This window comes from Halichoeres trimaculatus, unplaced genomic scaffold (assembly GCF_033239565.1).
Source record: "Halichoeres trimaculatus isolate MK-OKI-2021-1 unplaced genomic scaffold, fHalTri1.1 fHalTri1_scaffold_8, whole genome shotgun sequence".
NCBI classification, from domain to species: Eukaryota; Metazoa; Chordata; class Actinopteri; order Labriformes; family Labridae; genus Halichoeres; species Halichoeres trimaculatus.
In genome coordinates, this window is record NW_027437186.1 from 28,599,999 (window position 1) to 28,627,445 (window position 27,447).

At 41.7% G+C, this 27,447-nt stretch overlaps 1 protein-coding gene across 3 annotated transcripts; it reads right to left on the reverse strand.

The window, feature by feature from the left end:
• On the reverse strand, positions 1–27,447 carry map3k4 (mitogen-activated protein kinase kinase kinase 4). 3 transcript variants are annotated; one of them, XM_074675655.1, is made up of 27 exons: positions 27,180–27,447; positions 17,329–17,519; positions 15,802–17,231; positions 13,010–13,270; positions 12,761–12,913; positions 12,501–12,658; positions 12,044–12,160; positions 11,860–11,959; positions 11,625–11,708; positions 11,264–11,533; positions 11,033–11,182; positions 10,572–10,733; positions 8,743–8,876; positions 7,910–7,988; positions 7,739–7,817; positions 6,248–6,341; positions 5,815–5,937; positions 4,725–4,825; positions 4,553–4,633; positions 3,040–3,231; positions 2,876–2,946; positions 2,673–2,789; positions 2,363–2,522; positions 2,140–2,262; positions 1,800–1,906; positions 1,038–1,217; positions 1–855 (listed from the first exon to the last, which is right to left on the reverse strand). In XM_074675655.1, exons 1-27 carry the CDS (start codon positions 27,209–27,211, stop codon positions 835–837), a joined length of 4,770 nt encoding a protein of 1,589 aa, XP_074531756.1. In that variant the 5' UTR covers positions 27,212–27,447; the 3' UTR covers positions 1–834. The 3 variants fall into 3 exon arrangements, with proteins under 3 accessions (XP_074531756.1, XP_074531758.1, XP_074531759.1); XM_074675657.1 differs by lacking the exon at positions 27,180–27,447 and adding an exon at positions 26,874–27,037; XM_074675658.1 differs by lacking the exon at positions 5,815–5,937.

Consider the following 27,447-nt stretch of genomic DNA (forward strand, 5'->3'; position numbering starts at 1 on the left):
GTTTATTAATATTGTTTGTACATAGCAAACACTGTAAGAGCAGCAGAGGACCAAAAGTTGTGGTGTGTGTCAGTGTGTGTTTGTGTGTGTGTGTGTTTGTGGATGTGTTCAGCAGCAGGGAGGCAGAGCACACCCCGTTCTCCTCTCAGTCAGCTTGGCTGCAGTCACACGAACAGCTCCTCACCAGTAGACTTGAACATTGCTCTAACTTGACATTTACTCCTCGGCAAAGGCAAAAGAATAACACATAAAAAAATCCTTCCTAGTGCCCACGCTCGCCAAAACAACAAGAGATAAATTAATTTGAATATTTGGATGGTGTTCATTTCATAAACCAGCACGTCTCTGCCGGTGAGGCTCACCACGCCTTCTCCAGCCTCACAGGGACTGAAAGAAGACCCCCTACCTCAACCTCACTGCCCCTCTGGTAAACAGTTTAAAAGTGCCATAGATTCTGATCCCCCCACCCCCTCCCGTCTATTAAAAAAGTATTCCTCAATGCCTTTCAGAGGTCTCTTCACCAGTGAGAACAACTAATGTGGCAATAGTTACTTTAACTTTACAATATTGTTTATACAAGGATGAAAGCCACTCCTATTCTTACAGTATGTACAGCCCCCACCCTCCCTTCTCCTCCTCGACACGACAACCCTACGATCCATAGGTCCAGTTGTCCTCTGAAATGATACTGTATTAGTTCCTCAGTTTAGCTCCATGTGCCTTCAGCCGTCACTTTCTCTGCCCAGCGTCCACAGTTCGGTTTCTTTTTTTTGCTGACAGCGTGTACAGTAGTGCTTTTGTTTGTAAACTTAGAGGCTGCAGAGGAGGGTCTGTTCACTCTTCGTCCGTACAAACCTGAGAGAAACCAAGGGGAGAAGCTCTTGTGGTGAAATGGTGGATAAAAAATTTACACATGTGCTAAATAAATATTTTAAAACAGGAGTTAAAATACAAGTTTTAACTATTTCGAAGCTGTTTGAAGCATCTTGAGCTGGAGCAGGACTGCAGTACAGTGAAAAAGTCATCACATCCCTCACCTTGACAAATGGGTGGTCAAGCAGCATGCTAGCTGTCCAGCGGCGTTTAGGTTCACTCTCCAGACAGTGACCGAGGAAATCCTTCCCCTCTGTGCTCAGCTTCTCTGGGATGGGGGGTTTATGTCCCATCCCTACTTTGTACATGATCTGGAAGTTGTGCTCGTACTCATGCCAAGGTCTCTGCAGGTTCAAATAAACAAACAAAAAACTTGTCTTGAGGGAAAAATTAAAGGTGATGGATTGCTTTTGGAAAGCTTTGTAACCCCACCATAAAGATAAAATAACTACAGCTCGGTATATTCTACTCAACATTAATGATTTGCAAAGTAATAACCAGCTGCACATATTTCATCAGACTAGAAACACATCCGTATTTTCTCTAAAACCTGCCTTTCTAAATGCAAATGTAAACCCTGTTCTAAAAATAGATAGCTGGACTGAAAAAGATTGCATTCAAATGTTAAGAGTACTGTGGACACTTAATATATTTATAGACTAATCTGCTCATATCCAAGGTTTAAAATGAGATTATCAGTGCTAAAAACCTGTTAATTCTAAATGCTTTATCTCTCTTTTAACTATTTGCTTTGCATCCTGTAAAAGTTGTCTTGAACAAAGAAAAGTAGTGTTCAATAGACGATTTGCTCTCCATTCATTTGCCTCAAAAGGAATGCATGTCTTGACAAGAGTCCTGTCTTCACAATAGCAGGTGAAAGTGCTTGATGCATCCTGTTACGGATTATCTCTCCCCTCCCTCCTTACTTTTCCGGTCACCATCTCGATGAGAACGCAGCCCAAGCTCCAGATGTCTGCTGCTCGTCCGTGACCCTCACCCTTTGCTCTGGTGATGACTTCAGGAGCCATGTATGCTGATGAAGAGAGAAATAAACAACCATGATTTAAAGACTGACATAAAAAGACACAAAAGGATCATACTTTTGAACAATTCAGCATGAATTCAGATTGAGACATACATTTGTACACAAAAAAATGAATCATTAGAGAAATTTTGTGTTTAGTAAGTGCTGAAAATAGTTCCAAAAAGCCACAGTGACCTCTGGTGGTGGCAAAACACAAAAAGGAAAAGGATGTCACAGGTTACCTGCAGTCCCCAAAGTGCTGTTCACTTCCCCTGGCATAGTTTGAGTGTTGTTCCTTAATTTGACTGAACATCCAAAGTCTCCAAGCTTAATGAGGCCAGATGACGTCAAAAAGATGTTTGCTCCTGAAAAAACAGATCATAGAAAAATAAATAAGGGTAAGGAGATGCTGCACTTCCACACTTCAATAAGAAACAAAAATCTGAGGCAGCACGTGACACTGACCCTTGATGTCCCGGTGGACGATGCCGTGCTCGTGCAGCACGTTGATGGCTGTAGTGATCTGTTTGCTGTAGAGTCTGATGACGTGTTCCTGCAGCCCCAGTCTGGAGACTTCCTCTAGGGTGCCCTCGTCACAGTACTCCATGAAGATGTACATCTCCTCCTGTGAAGATGTGAACAAGAATTTAAAATCAAACCATGTGATACCTAAACTTAAGAGCTGGTGACCCCTGGAGATATTCCTGTAAGTCAAAAACAATCCCTCTAAATCATAAAACATCAAACATGTTTAAGAAATACTTCTGACTCTTACCCGATGGAGCTCCACTCCAAAGTATCGCACCAGGTTGGGGTGTTTAATACCTTCAAATATCTTCAGCTCGTCTGCCGTCTCTTTGATTGTTTTGTGATCGTTAGGCTGGAATCGGATCTGGTTTCAAAACAATAAATTAAAGGTGTTACCATCCCCTGTGAGTCTATTTTTAGCTACTGAAGAGTTCTGGTCAGACTGGTTACCTCCTTCATGGCCATCAGCTCTCCAGTGTCAACATTGATGCAGGTGTACACCTTTCCATACTGGCCCTCACCTGTCATTGACACACAAACATGACATCACTGCCTGCATGTGCTGTAAACAACCCACACTGTAGTAGAAGCAGTCAAACGGTAAGTTGACTTACCTATCTTGTTGCCCCTCTGCCATTTGAAGGTCACTTTCCTGAGTCCAACGTGCATGACGTTGTCGTACGACTTTGGCGTGTGACACACTTGGCCAATAATGTTGCGCTGCTTCATCACAGCATAGCGTTTGTCCTCAAACTTACGAATGGAGCGGCGGACAGCCTCCATGGGGCTTTGTCTTGCTGCTGTGTCTGAGATAGAAAACAGGGATGAATATAAAGGACAAGGCAGTCAAGGGATGCTGCAGCTGTCCATGAAGCAGCCATCAGCTCCACTTCTGACCACTTTGCTGCACGTCATCTACCACTCTCCTCTTTCAAACATCACTTTGTCTCTTTTCCACAGGTCCATCAAATAACGAGTAAAAGATAGCCCAAAAAAAAGAGGGAAAAATGTTCTTATTGTATGTTTTTGTGAGGAATTCAAAGAGCATCTGCCTCCTGTAAACAACCCGAAGAGATCAGGGCTGATTTAACTCAACCTTCAAAAGACAAATTATAAATTTGCCATTAGGTTATTTTCAATCCTTTTGAAGCATTTATCCATGTGCTTTAACAGAAGATGCTTTTCAAGCCTCAAAATGCTGGTTTTATTCGATCCCAGGCCGGATCTTTAATCTTTTATTCTTTTAACCTGTTGTCCTCCTTTTTCTAATTTTTTTATGTTTTCTTTTTTTATCTCATGCTGGATTTCAGACATTTTTATTTCTTTATTATCATTATTATCTATATTATTATATTGTATTATTAATACTATAAAATTATAATAATTTATATTTATCATGAAAATAATAGTAATGATAATTATCATCACTAAACTTTTTCACATGGTCTGGTGTAAAAAAAACTAACTAGAAATTGCAAGAAATATGAAATATCTAAGAATTGTACTTTAAATCAAATTGGCACCCCCAAAATTATGAAAAATGAGGGAAAAGTGTATTGTCCCAGCCCTAGCATCCAGAATGTGTGAGCTTTGAGCAGAGACTTGCAGGCATAAAACATCATAATTAAGCATGGACAGAAAAGTAGCAGCAACAAGTGGAATTTTTGGGCTTCACAAAAGGTAGGATCTGATTCTACACTGTTTGTTTTTCTTGCATGTTTTTGTGGCTTGAATCATGTCCTCCTCAATTTTCTCTTAATTTTTATTTATTTTGTGTATCTATTTGTAACCTTGTGTTGAAAAGTGCTATTTGAAGGAATTGTATTATTGTTGTTATTTGTTTTTATGTTCATACCATGTTTTTTTTTCCTTTTGATCTGAACTGGTAAGTCTAAATTTCTTGGCCATTACTTTGCAATATTCCCTACATGTTAAACCTGTGCACTTAAAAAAAAAATATCTTTATGCATTTTTTTAACCAAAAATCATTTGATTTGTTAGTTAGGAAGTAGAGTACTATGAACTTTCATATTGTTGCTGTTGAATCTCAATTGACCTACAGAAAGAAAGCTCAACCCCTGACTGATAAAACTTAAACCTTTGTGCCTCATCACTCCACACTCTCACCCTTGGACTGGCTGATAAAAGTGCGGAGCTCCCAGCTTCGACGCGCGGCGCTGTTTGGGTCTCCTTTAGGATAGGAAGGTTCTGAGGAGAGGTATCAGAAGAGAAATATTAGGGCAAACAGGCAAATTAAAATGCATCCGCTGCAGCCAGGCATACTCAGCTCTGCACCCACCTTCTCGGTCTTCTGTTGGGCTCGAGTGACGGCTCAGAGATTTAAAATTCAACTCTGCTGCGACTGTAGACAGGCGGTCATTCTCATGGAAACTGGATCCCCTGTAAGAACGTGGAGGAAAGTGATGAATCACTCTGCTTCAATTAAAAAAACGACTGATTTAGAGAGATGGTTTAAGGATGGTGATTTTATCTGGTAACAGGCTAATTAATAAGAAACAAAAAGGACCGTCCCTGCTGCCAAGACTGCACTCAATTTAATGCTGTAAATATAATTATGTATGCTGAGATGAATCCATGCACAAAGTGTTTCCTCCTCGTTTGATTTAATGTGGAAACTTAAACTGGACCTTGCACCGCTTCATAAAGCCCCTTAAAGGGGATAAAATCTAAAAATTCTTGGTGCTTTTAGGGAAAATCTTAGAAAAAAGGAAAAACTAATTGACAGTCCTTTTTTCCCTGTGACTTTAATTTATAATACCAAACCTGAGGAGAAGATCTGACCTCAAAGGAGAAGCAAAGATTCAGCTGAGATGGAGTCTGCCTTTTGAAACCTTTGAAAGTTCAGCATGCACCAGCGTCATTACACAGCTCACACACACTTGAGGGTTAGATCTCGAGTGCATGTTCTGACTCTAAAAGCACACACACAAAAAAAAGCCCAAATTCTACAAGCGGTGAATCACCAGCATCAAAGCAGGAGTGATGTTAAGAGCACTAATGAGCCAAACATCAGAACCCACTCTTTCAATGAGGTGCAGTGTTTTTCACACCATTTTCACACCATGCACAACAATCAGTCTCTTCCTCTGACCGGTAATAAGGCTGTGTATTTTATTTTTGGTGGCATTTGAAGGGACTAAATTTTCTTATCTTTTCACTGGGTCCACTCTGAGGTTTGCTTGAACCAAACTACAGACTTTGTGGCCTCCATCGGTGCCATGCATGTCATTAATCAGCTGTTTCTTAAATCATATTTAAGCCGGAGCAAGTCTACTTTGATTCAAACAGTCATATCTGGGTAGCCATGCTGTAAACCAGTGCAGAAAACGTTTCTCTCAGTCTAACAGGTGACTCAGGGGCACAGCTACCTGTCAATGGGGCTGCTGCTGGCTGCTTTGGTGTGGCTGTGCTGCTCCCCCGTGCCCTGAGGGACGGGGCGAGGGCCGTTGGGGAAAAGCTGGTTCCGGAGGTCGCAGGGGAGACTTCGGGAGCTGTGTGGTTGAAAGAAACAAACTGAGGAGCTCAGCCATGGGAGGGGACATGGCTAACGGGATGTGAATAGAGATGTTGAAGGGAGTGGCTCAGTGGCTGGTTGAGGGACAAACGCTCATTCACTCAGATTGTGTCCAAGTTTGGAAATAATCATGAGCACACACACACACACACACAGTCACACTCACTTCACACATAAGCTCAACTAGAGTAAGCATAGAAAGCAGAGGTAAAGAGGCACGATGAGCCATGCAGGAAAGAGTCTAAACTTCAGGATACAAGAGGCTTTTGTAAAATACAACCACCGACCTGAAACCGTCAGCGTTAGGGATGAACAGGTTGGGGTTCGGTGGGTCACTATGGCAGCGAGGGACCTTTACAGGACGAGGACTGTTTCTGGGAGCTGAATGGAAAAACAACAAAGACTTAATTTAATTAAGACAACTGCAAGAGAAGACAGAGAGAAATAAATCAGGCAGTTTACAGATGAATAAGAACATAAACAATGTCTGCAGAAACTGGGAGCAGCCGTGTCAGTGTGGCTGCTTCGAAGCAACATCAGTGATCCTCTTTGAGTCCATTTGGCCTGTCTACAGTAAGAGCTCAGGTACAGTGATATCTGACAGAACCTGTCATACCTAACGAATAACCCAGATTAAATAGTAAAATCACATAATATCAGAAGTTCGGTAGTGTATTGTGATAATTATGGCTGCACAATGTATTTTTTCAGTATTGTCATTGCAATGTGCCCATGCACAATATTCACATGGGAAGATTGTGAGCCATGAAGAAAAAAAAAACAGTTGGAGCAAAAAAATATATTTGAGCCTTTCGGTTAAATTCATGTAGCCCAATCAAATTACTTAAAGATCTAAGTGAGCATTCATTTATGTATTTTACCATGAAATGCAACAAATCACACAGTTAAGAGCACCTTGGTCAGGGAAGGAAACTTAAATGATGGAAACTCTGTGCAGGTCCATGTTATTCAAAAGTCTGACATTATGTGAAAAGAAAAATCACTTGTAGGAAATCATAAAGATCAATACCATTAATTAACAAACATGGTTTAGACACTTTGCTAAAGTAAATAGCAGACAGAGACAGAGGCAGTCTTTTATAATTGTTTCTGGGAGAAATCAGCTAACAGAGTGAAGTAGTTAACTCTAGAAAATATTGCAGTCAACAAACATCGCAATATATTTTTTCCCAATATCCTGCAGTCCAAGTAATAATGCAATCATGCCATCAATAAATTCATGATGGCACAAAGTAAAGAGCTCCTTCCTAAATGCAAGGAGCAGTGAGAACATATTATTGTGAACAGTATTTGGGGTTTAAGTGAGAATTTGTATTAAAAATAAGCACCCACATGAGGTGGGGACATATAAAAACTGTCCTTACGTACAGTGACAAAATATGGTCTCTTGGATATTTAGTTCCCACCTCTGACCTGCAGGAATAAAGCTGTCACATTGTGCACTCAGCCCGTCTGTTTTCTCTGTTTTTGTTTTTGTCTCCATCTTTATTTGATCAGGAAATGTTTGCTGAGCAAACATGCTGTTTTCCAGCAACACCCTGCTTCACAGTAATAGCTGTTCACTTTCACTGTCACGCAATGTAGCGACCTGTTTCTCCTGACGGCCACAGAGGAGCAGCACAGAGTCACTCACAGGATGCGTAGCTTTAGGTAATATGTATGCTTCCTCTGCAGTTACTTAACCGTTCCTAACTGCTAAAGCTTCTTTGTTTTTGTGATACTTGCATCTGAAAGTACATTGCTCCTGATAGTCTTACCGATGTAGAGGCCGGTGACTGGGCTGTGGGGTTTTCCAATCACATGTCCAATACATTCATTCATCAGTGCCTGCAAGTTCTGCAGAAAAAGACAAACATTCATAACAGTGACCACATTTTGTTTATTTATTTGAAGAAAATAACAGAAGAGAAGAAAGCAGGAAGATTTACCAGGAAGTCTTCCTCTGGTAACGCTGATATGAAGGCAGGTTCAATGGCCTGAAGGAAATCAAATCCCTGAGTCGCCCACCTGTGATAGAAACAAGGAAGTTCATCAGTGTGTGCTAAACTTTCTGCCTCTTTTTGGCCTTCTCCTGGTTAACCATTTAATTAGAAAGACAAGTACAGGAAGGAAGGCTCGCCAAGACGGAGAGATTAGAGCAAATCTAAACTTTATGGTTGATTAGAAGTTATTAAATGATGATGTTCTGCTCCACAAAATAGACCTCTAACAGGAGTGATTCATTTTTTTTCATGAAAGGCATCAATTTCAGCATCTTCATCCCTAAAGTCAGGTGTCCAGTAGCTTCTTTCAATCTCCTCTGTGGAATCAAAACAGGTTTGAAATATTCTTATCTAACAACTGACTCATGCACATCGCCAAAAGCACTGTTTTGTTGTCTCAATCTTTAAATAAAAGTCTCCTGTAGGTGTTATGTATTGTTGCGGAGGTACTTAATGATATAACCTAAAGGCTTTACTCTATTATCAGGGTAACATGTTGCCATGGTAGTTTATTATCGTTCAGAGAAAAAAGCTATTGATGTTAAGGGCTTAAATAAAAGTTGTTCAATGCTGTTGCTCTAACACAAAAGTGTAAATGGATCCAGTTTGGAGTTAATAACAGTTCTGAAAAATAAATAAATGAGAGAACAACAGCATTGAAGCCAAGTTTTGAGGCTATTAAGGGTGGAGAGAACAAAAACCGTCTGCTTACCACTTTTATAACCTGAGAAAAATATTCTGAAGGGGGGCTATTAAGCTCATAGCAAACTGTCTCTTACCTGGGCTTGGTGCCTCGGCCACTCTCACATTTGGTCAGCACATAGGTCATCCATTTGCGGGCAAAAGCTATGTAGCGTTCTCCGATCCTCTGCCTGAACTCCCCTGACATGAGACGCACCACCTCTTTGTGGTACTATAGATAATAAAAGACAGCACACAAGAATAAAATAAAGATTACAGCAAAAAAAATGTCTTTTTATGACTCAATTTGTCCTTTTGTAGCTGGATTTTTATGACATAAAGCTTCAATGTAAGACAAGGAAATATGTCAGGTATTCATTATCTAAGCAGTGATTACTGAAGTTGTGGTGACAGATGGGGCTGTGAGTTACCTTCCAAACAAAAACCAAAAATGTGCAATTTTCCAAAAATCAATAATTTTCCAGTCCCAGAGTTTTCTTCTAGACCGTTGCTGATATTTATCAAGGTCCAGTCAGAATAAAAGAGCTGAGAAGCTTTGCCTAACATAATAAAAGAGAATGAAAAAGGACTTGAACTGGATTCAACTTCAGAGACCAAGTCTAAGTCCTTTTCTCTAGGCTGTACCATACAGGTGTGAAGGGAAGAGAAATGTTGAGAAAAATGATTAAAAAAATCTGAATTTTTCAGATGACAAGCTGAAACGGTCATACCCTTTAACTTTTTGAGGAATTTTTGTTGTTTTTCAAATGGAAAAACACTGAGCGTTGAGGCCACATCAGAGCCACTCTCATCAACAAAAACTAAACTCCTAAAAAGCTTTCAACCATTCAGGTATCTTGAAGCCATTAACTTGATATAAAGCTGATCGGATAAATCTTTTCAAACTAGTTAGCTTTCAGACGGCTCCTGTAAAAAAGAGCAGATATTCAGGGTTGACATTCCACCAAGACATTAAGACTTTTTTTGTCAATCTTTGCAAACTACATATGAACACAACTTTTCATATCTATAAGTGAAAATAATATGACTGGGGGGGGGGGGGGTGAAAATTAAAGGGGGCAAGACGAGGTTCTTGGCTACGTTCACACTGCATGCCTTAAAGCTCAAAACCTGATTCTTCGTTTGATTGATCAAACTAAATTTTATATTTGACCTGTCTAAGGCTACAATGTGAACAGCTCAGGCTCCTGAAATGACCCACATGCTCAGCTGAACATTAATGCTGCATCACACAAAAAGGTGTTTACTGAAATGAACATGGCGTCAGCTGGTAGTCTCATTGACAGTCTTTTGTTAAAAACAGCCTGCAAACTTGTAAGCTGGTTAGGAGGAAAAGGAAACTGACTGATCCAAAGTGACCTCTGCTGTTCACACTGCCAAAAAAACAGATATGGGTCACATTTGAGAGGAAAAAATCAGATTCAGGTTACTTTAAACAGCAGTGTGAACACTGCCTTTAAGCCCCGATGCATGAAACCCATAAATTATCAAAACTTTACACACAACTGACCCACCAGCAAAAAAAAAAAAAAAAGAAATTACTGAACATGTTAAGGCTCTCAAATACAAGTATATTCTGTGGGGCAAATAATAATAAATATTATCCTTGGAAACAGTGACAAAACCTGATTAGACTGTGTCAATGGCAGCAGATTGACTTATAGCAACACGGGCACTACAGTCTAATTTTTGACTACCTGGCTAAAGTAAATACATGAGGCCTTTCTTTTGAGTTGTTTCATCCAGGATTGGCCCATTAATGTACTCCCACAACATTGAGGAACATGGGAACCCCTGGAGGGACAATGGAGGTCGCTGGCAGGTCAGTGGTATCACTATTTTGAGGTTTACATGCTGAAAAGTTTGCAAACTTCTGATCTAAACCAGGATTTTCTTTGACATTCACCTCAAAGGCAAAGTTGTAGCCCTGAATCATGGCCTCCCTGTAGTACTGGTGCAGAGTGGCTGACTCTGACTCCTCCACCTCTGCCTCAAACTCTGTGGTGAACATGTACTCCACTCGGTCAATGACAGTGCTGATCTTAATGCATAGCTGTAGAGCCTCATCCTGTGTGGAGCAAAGAGAAAAGTACAAACAAGAGTTACATTTTGAATATGCTGCTACAGTGAATCAGAATACAGACACTGTGAGAGATGATTTGTGGTAATGTGGGTATGACTATCACAGATATGAATGTTAAACTTGGTCTTGGTCTTTAGAAACTCAGATTAAGCGACAGCAGCTGCAGAGAATAACCAAGATAAAAGTAGGACACCAGCTTGCACCTGTTTTTTTTTTTTTTTACAACAACAAGACATACACTTCTTTTACTGGTAAGAAACCAGAGTATGTGGTTATGTAAGCACCTTAAGCTCTTCCAGAGCACTTGCGATGAGAGGCTGACTTGATGTTTGCTCCCGGCTCAGAGTGAGCTCGTCCTCCATCGACTGCTGGAAGGCCTTTCGCTGAGCCACCAGGTGAGCTGAGTGCATGACGATCAAAAGCACGTTCTCCACCTGAGAGCACATTTGGGCCTGTTAAAAGCTTGTAAACTCAACACCCACACATGCAGACCAAAATAAAAAAACAGTACGTGCCTTCATGGCTCTCAAAGTGTCAACAGTTTCCATCTGCGGGACCAGTTTGAGCAGCTCTTCGTCCCACTGAGCCCAGTCTGACTCAATGGTGGCGTCCCCAGCTCCGTGTTTACTCATGAGCAGGTAAGCCTCATCCTCGGCCATCTCATCTGGCTCTTTGGAGCAGTCTTTTCCTGCAGCAGCGTTTAAAAGCTGCAGAATGAGAGGCCGCTGATTCATCAAACCACACGGGACGAACATCTGCAGCTCCTCCAAGCCGGGAATCTGAACCTGAATATTTAAAACAGGTGCATCAATGTGTTAAGGAGAGGCGAGAAAGTTAAAAAAAATCAAGGCAGAAAATAACAGACAACAAACCCACCTTGACATGGTTTCTCTTCTTCAGTGCCTCCAGAAGAGAAGTTACCCCACTGGTGATGCTAAAATCTGCAGCAATTTCTAGATCCTGCAGAGAGGGATGATTAAAAAAAACTATGTCAGAACACACAGCCCCAGTTTGGTGTCAAGAGGAAACAGAGTCACTGATATAAACAGCAAAGTCACTGCTGTGGTTTTCTGTTTCAAGGAACGGAAATTTCTGCACTGCTGTCTCTCACCTTACGAAGCATTTTGGCAAACCCCAGAGCTTTGGACGCTCGCTCTCTGGCCTCGTGAAACAGCTCTTTAAGCGACCGACTTGTCTCGATCACCGACCGCCTGAAGAATCAAAACACTGAAAGTCAAAACAAAGAAATACACCCAGAGAAGGAATAGATGAAAATGAGAAGTTAACACTCTTACCTAATCTCATCCGAGGCCGTGCTGTCATCTGCACTTTCCCAGAATTCATTTCCACTTTTTTGCAGGCCGGCGTCAAGGAACTCTCCAGTGGATTTGAGCAACATCCCAGCAATGTCACTGCAAAGAAGAGCAGATGTTAAGTTCTTTACATCCTTACATCCTTATGTTTGCAGTTTGGATTAAATCAACAGGGAAGTGATTACATGAACCATGTTTTAGAATCTGCTGCCTCTAATTTGTCTTCCTGTTGATAAAATAACTGCCTTCACTGTCTGTCTTATGTGACTGCTTTGGATGAGAATAATGAGGCTGAACTTGGCTTTTTTCATAGCACATGGCTCAGGTTGCTCATTATTACGTTTTCCAGCTTCTCCTGAACATAAACAACTAGCCCTCTCTCTAAAAATCAATACTTTTCTTTTTTCCTTTTTGCTTGGTTTGCAGGTTGATGACTGACCAGAAAAGCTTCCCAGACTGTGCCTCCCCTCCTCGGATGTACGGCGTGATGACCTTAGTGAAGTTCCACTCCTCCTCTAACAGGTTCTTTAAGCTGTGAGAGGCCTGAGGCAGCTGCTGCAACATCTGGATCCAACTGTGCATGTAGTCAAAATAAACCTAACAAAACAGATGTCAGACAATAACAGGATGTTGTATGAATGACTTATATTTCAGTTTTTTCATTTTTCTGTCATGCGCATGTTAAACTTTGCAGCTTACCACCAGCATCTTGTGAAGATCCTCTTCAAACTCATCAATATTGGCGTTTGTCTGCAAGCCCTGAGCGTCGGCGACCACGCCTCGCAGCATGAACTGGTAATACTGCTTCATGAGTAGACCTCCTTTGAGAACCTCCTTACACTCACGCACCAACTGCAGAGCACAAACACCCAAATAACACAGAGATTAGAATTTCTGCCTCGAAGAAGAAATGGATGCTCAAGTCTGAGGGTTTCTATCACTGCTTGCCTGTTTGATGCTGAGCAGGGAAGGCTCTCCGGCCGGCCTCTGTTCAAGTCGCAGTTTAAGGCATTCATGAATGACGTCGAGGAGGACTCTGCACAGCACGAGGAACGCCGGCTGGAAAGACGGGAGGTCCATGTCCAGCATATCCTCCCAGGAAACCATGTCCGCACCGAGCTCTGGGCGAGTCGGACCGGTGCAGGAGAGGTGACGAGACAACTCGGGTAGGTAGTCACTGTAGAGCATGGGGTCTGGGAAATCTGCAAACTACAAGCAGGAGATGGTGTTACTAAACAATTACTGAATTATCAGTAATTATTGTTTCATTTGATAAATCAATGCATCTCTTTTGGATCGTTTGGCATTGAAACAAAAAATCTGGTCACTGTTAATTCTGTTGAACAGCTATACCTTAGATCTCTTCCTCAGTTCTCAGGCATAGCCTCTGGACATCTGAGACATTTTCAATAATTCAAGCAGCATCCCCATTCCTTCAACATTTGCAGACAGATGGCTGAGCTTAGGGCTCACTAATGATGGTACCCAATTTTTGGATCTTAGTCTTAGTTGTAAATGTTAACCCTGTTGGTTTGAGTCTCCTTTTACTCTTTTTGCTAGTTTAAATAAACAGAATGTTACCACATTTAGGTCATTACTTATTAAATCAAGTGTTCTCTTTATTGTTATACCATTGTTATAAATCTGTGGGACATTGATAAATAAGGGTTGGTGCTTTGAACTTTTTAAAAAGATAAGATGTTTGTTTAAATGTGTGGTTTGCATTTCTGTTGGTGTCACAGCATTTCATATGACGCTTAAACCATTTTTAACCAATTAAAGAATCAGTCCATTAAAATCCCAAATGGTGTAACCACAAAAGCATGACGAGGATTAAATAATTCACCTTCCTTGAAGTTATGCAAGTGTACTGATGAAATAAGTAGTTTGTTCAGAAATATCTTCTCCAACTATGTTTACAATTAATCATTTCTGAACTTGATAATACAGATTTTATTGTACTAAGTCAGTTTGTCGTAGAAATCAATGTCTGCTATTTATTTTTGGTTTGAAATAATTTTAAACTTCATTTTTTACAGTGCAGTAGACTGCTCGAATTATATTCATGGTCACTTTCTGGCACAAGATCAGACATCCTTTGGGAAACACTGGTTATATCAATTGGCATTTATCAGCTACATCAACTGACCACATCTTTAATCCCTGCAGTATTTAACTGCTCTTAAACTTTTAATTGTGTCTTTACTTAGTTGCATTATTTAGCCAAGACTATAGCACCAATTAATCTGCTGCGCTGTCCCTGTTGATCTGTTAAAATAAGTGGAAGGATCCCTACTCCAAGAGGGGATGTATTTTGATTTTCTGATTTCAAATTAAAGTGCTAGGAGCACACAGTACAAGGGCTGTGAGACACTTGAACAATGGCTCTGGAATGTACACAAAGTTACAGACACAAAATTCACAGCACCCTGATCTGAACAGCAGTTTCATATTTGATGAATAAAAGTTGATAACTTTTAAGTACCATGTTACTAATCCTGGGATAAATCTAGGGCTGGCTACCGAACTTTGGTTCTTTGATTGCACGGACTGAAATGCTTCTGTGGTACCAAATATCAAAATATGCCTCATCTTTCGTTGCCAATTTTTGGTATCCAAAAGCTTAATCATATGATCAAGATCTGATAATGCCACTGGTGAATGGCTGTAACGCCTCACGTGGTGGCAGCAAGGACAGTGTTGCCAACTCAGCAACTTTGTTGTTGTATTTAGCAACTCTTCAGACCCCCTAGCAACTTTTTTCCCCAGAAAAGCGACTAGCAACAAATCTGGTGACTTTTCTGGAGTATGGAGACTGACGTGAAAACAGGTTTTGATCTCCAACATCCTCTGCTTCTCAACAAACAGCAGGTGCTGCCATGGGCCCCTACCCTATCCAAAACACTTGCGGATGGACAAGTCCCCCACACCCACTGCAGCCCCTCTAAGCTGCAGCCGGAGCAGGTGACTGCATGCAAATTAATCACTCTTATGTCTTTTGGGTCATTTTTGACCCAAAGTTTATTTATAGTTAAAAAAAAATTTACACTTAGCATATACTGACCTGTCACTTGTTTGCAACTGTTCCCTTACACTGGCAATTATTTTTATGTAAGAAAACTGCTCAGACTGGAAAAATAATAAAGCTAAAATCAAAACTTAAGACTTGAACCTTAATATGTAATTTCATTTTTTTTTTTTTTTTTAGAATTTTTGTTATAAAGTTGGTATTGAAAAAGTGTTGTTTAAGAACTGGTATTGAAGCGAAGGTATCGGTATTGGTACAGGCATCAAAAATTTTCCACTGATACCCACCCAGCCCTGGACAAATCTAGCTTTTGAAAGTCGTTAGCAAGAAAAGAGCAAAAATTAGCAAATCCCAAAGAGGACCTGGTTGTACCCACTCAACTAATTCAGCCAGTCCAAGGACTGTGTTGTGTTTTAAAGCATGGGGGGATTGACGAGGATTTTGAAAGTCTAACTGTCCACCCCTTTGTTAAAAACAAGAGAAAGTTTTTAAACATTTGAATATATGTTTGTGTGTATGTTTACTTTTGCATTCATTGTTTGTGTTTTGCAGTTGCAGAAATAATTAAAGATATTTTTCACTCATATTTTGTCTGCAAGCTCATTCTGTTAAAAAAATTGTGAGAAAGTCGCATTGTTAATCCAGTATCAGGAATCGTATTGTAGTAATAATGCATCGTGGTAAACAAGTGTGTGGTTAAGGAAACGCTCACCTCCAGTGCAGGTGTATTGCGGAGCAGTGCTGCTCTGGACCTCTGGAGCGAGCGGTCCATCAGTTTGTGCAGTCTAAGGATCAGTTTACGCAGTCCCATCTGTTTCAGAGCTTTGTCCACAAACGGTCTGTAAATGGCTGTGGGGCAGAAAACTCCTCCTCCAGCTGCTTCTGCACTTCCTGCAAAAGCAGCGGGAAGAAATTCATCTTCTGACAGTAACCGAGCAAATTTAGGCGTCAGGGATGGAGACAACTCCCCATCTGCTACATGTCCTAATGCCCCCTCCTCCTCCTCCTCAACATCTCTGTCCTCTGTGTCGCTTTCAGCCGTGAAAGTGGCTGTAGAGTCATTCTCCTCGTCTTCATCGTTCTCCTCTTCTTCATTTCCACGAGAACAGCGAGGTGAAGGGATTTCAAATATAGGCCACCCAATGCGGGAGAGGTCATGGAGGCCCAGTACAGTCGCCATAACACGCAGCTTCTGGTTGAGGTCCTGCGTGATATTGAGCCACAGACAGAGCGCCTGCAGCCTGCCCTGAAAGTCCCGTGCAGAATACTTGTCATAGTCCTTCTGCAGGGCCTGTAAAGAGGGGTACAAAGCTTCCACAGACTCCAGCAACTCCATAACACGCTTCACCTGCTCGAACGCCAGCCGCTGGCGCTGGAGGTGCTCCCTGCAGTCAGCGCTGGAGCCCAGAGGCTCAGCTGCATTCATCCCCGCTGAAGAGAAGGCGCTAAATCCCCAGGGATCTACTCCACAGTGGTTGGTTTCCGCTACAACAGGCCCCCTTTCCTCTCCCCTGCAAAGATCTGGAACGCTCTGATAGTCCCCCTCAGATACTTGTGACACCGAACACTGGGCCACTCTCAGGCTGGCATAGTTGACCTTAAAGTGCAGCACCTCATTGATGATGTCAGGGATGGCCTGGCGGGCAGTGAAAAGAAAAAGGTCCTGATCAACCGTGGAGCGGCGTGCATGCCATGCCTGCAGTTCCAACCAAATAACCTCTTTGTTGTGGCCCATGAAGGCCATGTTCTCCAGGCCTCGCTGCTCCTTCTCCTTCCTCTTGGAGGACATAGACGTGAGCTTGAGCAGCAGCCGCAGAGTTTCAAAGAACTTGAGGCGGTCGGCAGGACAGTCTGTCCTGGAGGTCTGACGGTGAGTCCGGACCATAAAGGGCATAGATACCGGCTGTTTGCCGCTGCTGCAGCCTAAGCTCAGGTAGTGCTTCCTGGGATCCATGCTGAGGGCGCTGAAAGGACCAGACTTTGAAAGCGGATCCAGCATGAAGGAGCCTTCGAAGGTCTTCTTGTGGTCTCTCTCTGTGGAGCGAAGTGTGGCCCTCTGCTTCTTGCCCTGCTTGTAGCTAAGCTCCTCTGGGGCTTCTGCTGGTCTGGGATTCTCTTTTATTACAGCCGGGTTCACGTCCGCTGGAACAAACACAGAAATTATAACCTGTCCCGTCAGTACAATGCATACTGAAAGAGAAAATAGGTAGTTTACAGGATTCCTTTTTACTATATTTACCCTTGCTGGGAGACTTTCCAGCACTCCTTGCCTGGCTGTTCCTCTGATGTTTCCCAGACATGCGTTTCATCTGACGGTGGGTATACGGGGGCGACGTGCCATATAGAGCTTCCTCCTCTTCACTGGGAGAGTCCCAGGATTCATCCACCACAGAGTTCTGTTGGGATGCATCTTCCACTGGCTTAGCCTTCCTGTAAACATTTGAAAACAAAACAGAGAGAGCAAAGTTTCAGCACAGGATATCTCTAGCTAGAGAACTGCAGGGGCTGGCAAATCAAAAACACAAGTCATGCCAATTCTGTTTAACATTTACAAAAGACTTAAAAACAAAAAATTCAAGTGCCGTTAATCAAATTTGATACCTGGCCCTTCTTACTGCAGTGCAGCATTCTACCTCTGCAACAAACAGTTATAATCTAGCTTGTTTGTTTGTTTACCACATTTTTCACCTTTGCACAAGCAGACCTGATATTGAACGAAGAGACAGAAATCAAAGACATTGACTAAAAGTTGAGGCACAGCAGAAAAACAGCTGAACCTTCAGAGAACAAAGTAGAAACCAAAGCAGCCTATAAATACTGTCAGTATCAGGAACAATCGATATGGTGCTTGGTTCAAAACCTCTCACAGTGCACAGGCTCTATCAATCTGCTGAAAGCAATTAGACTGCAGCTGCATAATGACAGCAAACCTCATGAAGTTTATTTTGTGTACCAAAAGTGTTATTGGGTCAATGCTGGTCAAACATCAACACTCACTGTCAAAAAGACGTGCATTTGCTTTGAAACTAATGAATGGAGAGCAGATCTTTTTATCACTTCTTTTCTTTTTTCAAGACAACTTCTCTCATGCAAAGTGACAAAGTAATGAATTGAAAAAGCTGACGATTCAAAATTTGGAAACTCAGTTTGTAGTTTAGAGTCCAGAAAGTTTAGTAGGGGTGGGAGAAAAAAATCGCACGTATCACATAACTATTGGGATTATTTAACTAACTAAAATCTGATTCATGAAATTTGAATTAACAAGCACATCATTTTGAACAAAAACAGCACACTCTGCCAAAACGAAACACAAACAACTCTCTGACTTTTCCATTTGTTTTTCATAAATCAACAAAAGTGCAAAATAAAACTAACAACAGCAGAGTTTTATTAACTTTTGGAAATAAGCTGAAGTGATACCAGCACCCAGTATTGGCACTCATCTACCCCTATCTTTGGGCTGGATTGGAAAGAAGTTAATTCTTTTTTCCAGCAGAAAGCAATTTTTTTTTCTTTGACTATCTAGTAGCGTGATGTCATATCCCCTGAATGAATCATAAAAGAATTAAACTAGTAAAGGACTCAGAGAGTGCAGACCTCGGCCAAGCATATTGTGATTGTGATGCAACACTTAAGTCCTACTTTAATGTTTTACCCCCTTTCAGCAGAATGTCTGCGACAATTTGGTGTTAGTTGCAGGTTTGTGCGACAATTTGTTACCTGGCAGTGCTGAAAATCATGATGACCCAGTAATTATCTCATATTCCAGATCTGGATCGTACTTTTACATCTGTGACCTTGTCTTGTATTGTTTTGCAAAGCGATCCGACCATTTATTGTGGAGTTACAGTGAAAATGGCCCTATCTCACAATGATAAAGAATCCTTTAAAAAGTCCTGGATCCAGACAGGGATCCGGATCACCTCCAAAATTTAATAACTTCTTTCTTGTGCTATTTGGAACATTCCCCTAAAATTTCATCAAGATCTGTTTGTTACTTTTTGAGTTATGTTGTTCACAGACAAACAAATAGAGACAGACAGACAGATAAACTCTCCCAAAACCTTAGCGGAGGTAATCAGGAGAAAAGCATACGGTCCCAGCCCTACGGTTTAGTGGGCTTAACAGCCTGGTGCTCTGAGATGTATCTGTAATGGGTAATGTTCATGAATCCTTGTTATGTCCTACCAGCACTCATCTACCAACTCCAACCTCACCAAGCAGAGCAAACATAATCTCTCTTGACATTTTATTGATCGACTCAAGTTTGAACACACCTCTGCAGAATACCTGCTGCATGTAGGTTGGAATGACCTCCAAAAAACTATTTAGTGGCATAATCCTTTTTTGTAGTTCAGTACCCATCTTTTTGCAAACATTATTTGCAGCTGCTCACATTGTGGTTAAAGTTCAAGCACCACTGATCCAGATTTGCATCTTTTCAATCAGCACAGTTACCTGTAAATAATGTTAACAGTAAGCAAAACCCTGCTTTGGCATCATAAAAGTCTTCCAGTAACACCACAAGGACGCCAAAGAAATGTGTGCACAAAGTCAAACAGTGCTGTGCTGTTTGTACCCATAACAGAGTGTGCAGCAAATCTCCTCTAATGCTACAGCAAACCAGTTGCTAAACTGCAACTAGACTACATGTCTGCTTCAGACTGACGAGTCGTCTGTCCTCTGGAGCCTGACTGGCTGCCTCCTGAATGTACGGCAGCAGAGCTCTGTCCACGACCACAGCCCTCCAGACGCAGGATAATAAGCTGTGGGCTCTCTGCTGGCACCCTCTTTCACCCAAGGTAAACATAATGTCTTACCCAGAAAGGGAGGAATAGTAACCCTCATTAACACTGTCTGCAAAGTCATCAACCAAACTGTAAAATCAAGATCCGATTAAGTGGAGTGACTCATGAACTTAAAGTGTGTAAAAGGTGTTGGAGCGTATGCAAACATGCAGCTAATGTAAAACAGAGATGTTAGAAAACTCAGAGCGGAGAGATGTCAACATCCACTGAAATAACAAACTCTGCATGTTTTAGATAATCAAAGGTCACGGCAGAGTATGATGCATCTACTTCTGCAGAAAACAAACATTTTAACCACTTGAAACACTTCCTTCTGGGAAAAGGAGTAGAGGGAAAAAAAAGGGAGAGCACAAGCAGCACGCCTTTCCAGATTACAATGTCAGAGCTTTATTCCCTAATGCCTTTCTGAGGGGTTTTTAATAGGATTAGAGCAAGAGGTTGGAGGGTCTGACCCGCCAAGAAAAACAAAAAGAGAAAGAAGAGGGGGGCACAAAACGGGAGGTCTGTGTGTTGGTCACCATGTGTCCCCCACATCCATCATCTCAATGAAAGACATTCCCCAACACGCGCCCGTTAGCTTCTGCAGAGACAGAAGTTGAAAGGGGCGCACACACTTTTCAAGAGAGCGCGTGTGAGAGTGAAGGGAGGGGGGATAATGAGGAAATCACTTGCTTAAGCTTTGCAAGGAAGCACAGAGTGAGAGTGCAGACCTCGATCCCCCATCTGCCTTTCTACAGAATCTGTCTCTACACACACACACACACACACACACACACACACACACACACACACACACACACACACACACACACACACACACACACACACACACACACACACACACACACACACACACACACACACACACACACACACACAGTCCCCTGGGAGCAGCTGGGGGAAACAGACACCTGCTGCAAACCCTGCAACCCAACTCAGGATGCATTCAACTTTAAAAAACTACTGCAGATATAACGTCATCTGGACCACAACGGACGTGAAATTACAGAATAACTCGTGCAAGAAGGAACACTGGAGCCTTTATGCGTGCATGATGGGAAATAGTGAGGGGACTTGTTCTGCAGGAGCTGAGCACGACAGTGATCTTTTCAGTATGCAAGCATGAGAAGACACAGAGAGCAATCCTGCAAGTTAGAAAAGGCGTTTGGCACAACCACCAAAGACAAATTGCTAGATATTTGCAATGCAGAAATAGATTGCAGGTATGTGCTCTATGAGGAAGTCCCACACATCACACAGGAAATGAGATTCTTCAAACATTTGTGAGCATTCCTAAACCTGCGCGGGGGTGAGGTGTCTGCAGACAGAAATAGAACATGCGTGTGTGAGGGAAGGAGACCAAGTTTTAAAAAAGACACTTCTCTACACAGAATGGATTACTTAATCACAGAGGAATGACAGCGGAACCAATGACGCCATCACTGCCGGTTGTTTGTTTGGTTGCCATGACGCACTTCAAGCACAGATTGTGCTGCAGCGAAGACTGAACAAATTCCTCTTCTGAATTCTTCGCCTTTTCTACAAACCTACGTGCAGGCTGCAGAGAGGACGAAACCGGCCTGCATGCCCTGCAGTTAACCATCGCCTCACTATGGTCCTCAAGCTGTCCCTGCCTGGCTGCCACTGGTGAATTATCACTGCAGATGGTGTCTGGCTGGTCTCAATGGCTCATCTGATGGCCCATTGGGCCTCCAATAAAGGCCAGTGGAATGCTAAAGCCTCAGGCAGAGACACAGAGTGCATAATAAACAGCACAAAATCCAGAGTCTTTTCTGTGTAGTGACTGAAGCAGTGATACCAAGGGCTGCCAGAGTCAGGGGGGGCTGACCTTTGACCCCGACCATCCACACGATTGTACCAGGAAGGGGCACGCTATTGTATGGCTGTGACACGTGGCCCGTGAGGCCCACAGCTGAATAGCACACAGCTGGTTGGTGAGCACACTTGCTCACAATGCCTAAACTAAAAGGGACTTTTTCAGAGAGGAAAAGGAGGAGAAAGGTTTTGCAAGAGCACACTCTACCCTAGTTGGGTCAGAGTGGTACAACTAATGCTCAGAAGGCTAAATCCAGATTCTGATTACCCACTCTGTGACAAAAAAAAAGTACATCTGCAGGCTGCCAACATCAGTCTCGAACAAACTGATGAGACTGCAATAATATGAAGTCTATATGAGCACCTGTACCCTAATGTGAATGTTAGTGCAGCTCATGCAGGCTAAAGTATGCATCTCTGACATGCTGTCATTCCCCGGTGAACACGCAGAGCTGATGCAGCGATCAGAATTTGCTCCACAGCCCGACAGAATCCAGGAACAATGAGCACAACATACTTGACCCCACCCTTCTCTGGAACAGTGTGACATTGCCAAGAGTGGACCTCCCAACCTCTCCTACATGCAGCTCTGCAATGCAAACTGCTCTGCATTGCACAGCAGAGGAGAATACCTCAATAAGACACGATCCTGTATGCAAACAGACATCTTTTTCTAATCAGTAAGACTGAAACACCGCTCTGTGTCATGTTTGGCTTCAGACTGTACTTAAACACCCTCAGTTATAGGAAAAAGCAGACCCGTGTTTGCCAGAGGAAGCACATAAACTCAAATGAATCACATGACTTGAATGTTTCTCATGCAGCTTACAGACTGCTGGCTACAGCGTGAGGTAAATAGTGTAATTATATGTTTTTCACCTTATGTGACTTGCATCATAAACACAGTGCAGACATGAGTCTGCTCCGCCTCTGAAACTCAATCTGAAATAGTTGTCATGAGTCCAACCTCGATCAGTTTACACATGCATTTGCATTTTGTCGACTGGATCAAAACATCAGGGACACTAATCTGTAATAATGTCACTTTAACTTTATCCTGCAGAGTTTTAGTAACATCAAATCCTACAAACAAAGATCCCATTGTTCCAAACTAACGACAGAAGAAAGCGACAGAATGTGCAAGTGACACTGCTTCTCTAAAGCAGGTGTGGGCAGAGAAAGGATGCAGATAGGAAATGGTACCGGATGGTCCGTCTGTATCGCACAGCCTGCGCACCCGACAAATGCAGGCATTAATGAGTTCTACCCGTGAACGTCTCTGGGGCTCCGGCTGCTATCTACAGTGCACACTACACCACATCCTGAAATCTCTGGAATGCTTTCTAGCCACAATGTCTTCAGATTGAATTAAAGGACACAGCATTTTTGACAAAGGACCTCTGTACGTGCAGCAACAGCGACGACCCTCAATTACAGAGCAATTGTAGAACTCAATTTTTCTCAGGGCTGTTTTCTTTTTGGACTCAACTCACAATTTACATGCAAATAAACCCAGTTTTCTGGTAAAATTCAATCTATTATGCCTTTCAGCTCTATTACTAGTTTTTCAAATGTACTGGTTTGGGTTCAGGAACCTTTTTTGTACACCAGCTTTGCAGTCTGGAATCACTTTTCTCTACTTGAACACTGAGAAATATCAAAAATCTTGATCATAACAGCTTGATATCTGAATGAAGTCAATTTTGAGAATTTACTTCAGTTTTTTGGGCTTCTATAGTTGTATAAGTCACAGAAGCCGGTCCATGAGTGTCACATTGCAGCCATATCTGAACAGCAAGTTGTCCTTTTGGTTTGTGTGCTTTAGCTTAAGCTTGGTTTATGCGTGACGTCATATTGGCGGCTTTTCGCCCTCACACGGTCCTTTTCAAGCAGCAAATTTTTGCATCATGCACCTCCAAAAATTTCTAACCTCCACACAAAGACGCAAACAGGAGCTTCTACTGTCTGAAGTACAACAAATTCTAGCATTTCTATGATTGGTCACGCAGAGATCACTGTGATAACTGTGTGATGAACAATTGTTGTCATGAAAATGTGGCCAAACTCAGCAAAGAAGGGGAATACGCGAAATAATGTTGTAAACAGTGTTAACCACTTCTACTACTCTTGTTACGTGATGGACTTGGTCTTGTCTGCTATGAACCGTAGCCTAGCTAGGGTTGAGCTGACTGGCATTCATTGTGGCTGGTTCACTTCCTAATGATATGACTCACTTTAAAAATACTGTAATGTCTTAAAAAGCCAAAATAAAGTCAGAAATTTTGGAAAACTAACAGAACTCTGGCTGCAAACTTCAGATAAGACAGAAGAGTATGTGTTATCTTGTTTTTCTGAGGGAACTCACTTTTTTCACAGGGAACTTGTTATTTTTGCACACTGTAAGGTCTGTCGTTTTACTAAGTAGTTTGAATCTGATTACGTATTAATACAGTCTGAACACATTATTATGCAGCTTCAGCCATGTTACAATGTTTTAAACGGCACCGGAAAACCAAGTCTGACAAATAATTGAGAGAACCATGTGTGGTCTTTTTGGAAAAGCATGATTGCACATCAGAAGGCTGTTATGCTGTAGAAAAATATTGCAGACGCATATTGTGCTCTCTGGGGCATGCTGTCAACACAAACTGCACTGAGCATCAAAATGAAACTGAAAAACTACACAAACAGAATCCATTTCAATCATGTCAAAGACACCAACATGCTTCCAGGAATATCACGGTTAATGTTTCAGTATGTTTCTTTGTGCAAAAGCTATGAGCAGTAATTACTATGACAGGCTGGGTGTTGCGCAATCACTGGAGCTGTTTGTGTGTCCACTTTGGACAGGCATCAAGGGTGAAAGGGAATAACAACTGGCTTGCACTCAATCATTACTGACATAGAAACAAGCTATTTTCTCAAAACCAGGATTACTAGCGATGACAAAGCTGATCCGATGTGATAAATGCCCTCAGAGTTACTCTCTGTGCAGACACACCACTGCATGTGCAGAGGAGAAAGGGAGGAGAGATGGAAGACATAACAGCAGATTCCTGAGGGTCTGTCTGTCAGCGGTCAGGGGCAAACACGTAGGGATTCTGATTAGGAGATGTGTACATATGAGGACAAACATTTTACAAGAGTCTCTGTGTATGCATTCCCCCAAGAGAGACTGACATTGCAAAAATTTAAGACACTATAACCTTGCAATCTGAGTAAACACATAGTTTGATATAGATAAAAGGTTTGTTCTTGTTGTCTAATTTGATTTCTCAGAACATGATAAAAGTTCCTCAGAGCATGTGTGCAACTAGTGACAAAACAACTGCAAGATCTAATCTATCTGTGTGCAAATACGAATAAGTTTCATCTTTATTATTAAGGTAAACTCTTCATGTTCCTTGGTAAGGTCTCCAGTTTTGGATAACTAGAAAAATATGCAGTGAACGTACTTCACTGTGTTTTTGGAAGAAGCCTAATAAAACTTTAGCAGCCAAATGAGGCCCATAAGATGATTCTGCAAGAAATGGGTTCTCTTTAGTCATAAACAGCTGAAAAGAAACCTAAAACCAACTTTATAGACACATTTAGCTATTTTTGAAGTGAGGTTTTATGAGTAACATGTCAGTTATTATACTAGCAAGCAAAAATGTGAAGAAGAAACAGCATGAAAGCTAAGTTAGGGTGCAGCCGGAAGAGCATCTCTGTGTTTGTGCCCAGAAATAGCTCAAAAACAAATCAGCTCTCAAATGGCAAATTAAAAAAAATTCTCAAGATAGCTTACAGCCAAACAAAGATCAGCACTTGGGTTAGAGTGTTTCAAAATTAGCTGAATTCATCGGCAGACTCAGACCCATCTGCAGATAACTGAAGCTTCACATTTGTGTGTGTGTTTTTCTGGTGGTTTTCATGGAAGGGCCCAAGTTGACCAACTTCCAATGTGGCAAGTACACTTAATAGTGACATGCAACTTACAATCCCAGTTTAAAAAACAAATCACTCCCTAACATTTTGAAGTGAGATCTTTTAAATTACATATAATAAAAGTATTCTTTTTATTTTCTCCACAAAGGTTGTCAGACTATAGCTCCTAAAAGACTGTTCACATGCTCACAAGAAACATGGATGAAAGCTCCAGCTAAGTATCAGTATTGGTCAATATCAGCCTGTTGATGGACACAGCCCATCAGCAAATAATTTGGTATGTCCTGATTGCAACAGCAAAAAACATGGCTGATGTGCCACATCATTTCTATTGATGGAAAGCAACGAAGACCCATGCTTTAGTCCATAGATGTAATTTTTCTTACAAGTTAGGAAACGTATATTTGTATGACTTTTCCTACAATTTGTGAATTTAAGAAATATACATAACTCTTCGTCAAAAATGTACGTATGAAATAAAAAAATAAATAAATATTAGTTATACATAAGTGTGGATTCATTATACTAGCTGAACGATATTGTAAAAAACTCTTGAATAACTTTGGCATTGTTCCCCTGCATGTTTATGCCGATTATTGATTTGGATTCCTTGCACTGAGGAAATAATCACATAAACAGTACAATATGCTACTACAATGAGTTTAAATAGAAATCATCAGGATAAGAATTTGTTTTAGTTTTTCTAACACCAAGATACGTATCGGCCTTGATTTTGTCCATCGGGGTATCATTACATAGAAACATAGGTTGGGGACAGAAATGACTTGCTCGCAGGAACCATTTGTTGCTGCACAAACATTTGCAACATATTCACACTGACTTACACGTGCAACAACATAAAAAGTTATTCTAAAAATGCATTAAAGGCCCACAACAAACGTGCCTGTATAATGATTCGGCAGTGCAGAGCGAGACAACAACAACACGAGCGGGATTAACAACAGTGGAGCAACATGCTAGCTAAAGCCAGCTGAGTTCTGATGAAATGCATGGCCTGAAAACCTCAAATACACACTGTAATAATATCGAGCTGACCTTACGAGCCCTCATTGCAAAACCTGAATAGTTTCACCTGGGTTGGTTTTAGTTAGTGAACTCTCGATGAACAATAAATCAACAGCTAACAGTTGATGTTAGCTTGTTCCCTTACATGTTGCACTGATAAAGCGGAGGATACAAATTGTTTTGTTACCTTATCATTGGGCGAGCATTCTGCCTTTCTCAACAACAGCAAAGAATCTGATGGAAATGAAATATCTGCAGTTAAATCCGCCTAAAAATATTGCTCGAAAAAGTTTGAACTCCAGTTTTGCAGAAACTGCACGCGTACCACTATTTGACAGGAAGTCGGTTACTAAGTGATGCGCATGCGCTACCATAGACCCTGCAGTGTCACGTTGAGCTCCCTGTTTGGAAAGTGTGAGGTCCTGATGGTGTCTGAGCTCCCTGTTTGGAAAGTGTGAGGTCTTGATGGTGTCTGTTCAACAAATCCACATACCTGCTGGGCTTGTTGCGGTCTGGAGGCTCCATAGCAAAGCCGTGGCTCCTTGTTCCTAGCTATGCATGGACTAAAGCATGTCTGAGGTGTATTAGACACACTTTGCACCGTTCAATCCTTGCAAAAAACACGTATTTTTGTCTCTTTACAGCACTTTCTATCCGCCGGCTCTGTTGACTCTCGCTTGTGCGTATGCCGTCGCCATCTTTCCAACGTTCATTGAGGGGGAGTGCCACAATCTTGCATGACTACGGCAACCCAGATGGGT

Coding starts and splice junctions, on each gene's coding strand:
- map3k4 (XM_074675655.1), bottom strand. CDS start 27,211: ATGGAGCCTCCAGACCGCAACAAGCCCAGCAG. Junction 12,914..13,009: donor CCCTGCTCAGCATCAAACAG/GCAAGCAGTGAT, acceptor TGTGCTCTGCAG/TTGGTGCGTGAGTGTAAGGA. Junction 12,659..12,760: donor ATCTTCACAAGATGCTGGTG/GTAAGCTGCAAA, acceptor CTGTTTTGTTAG/GTTTATTTTGACTACATGCA.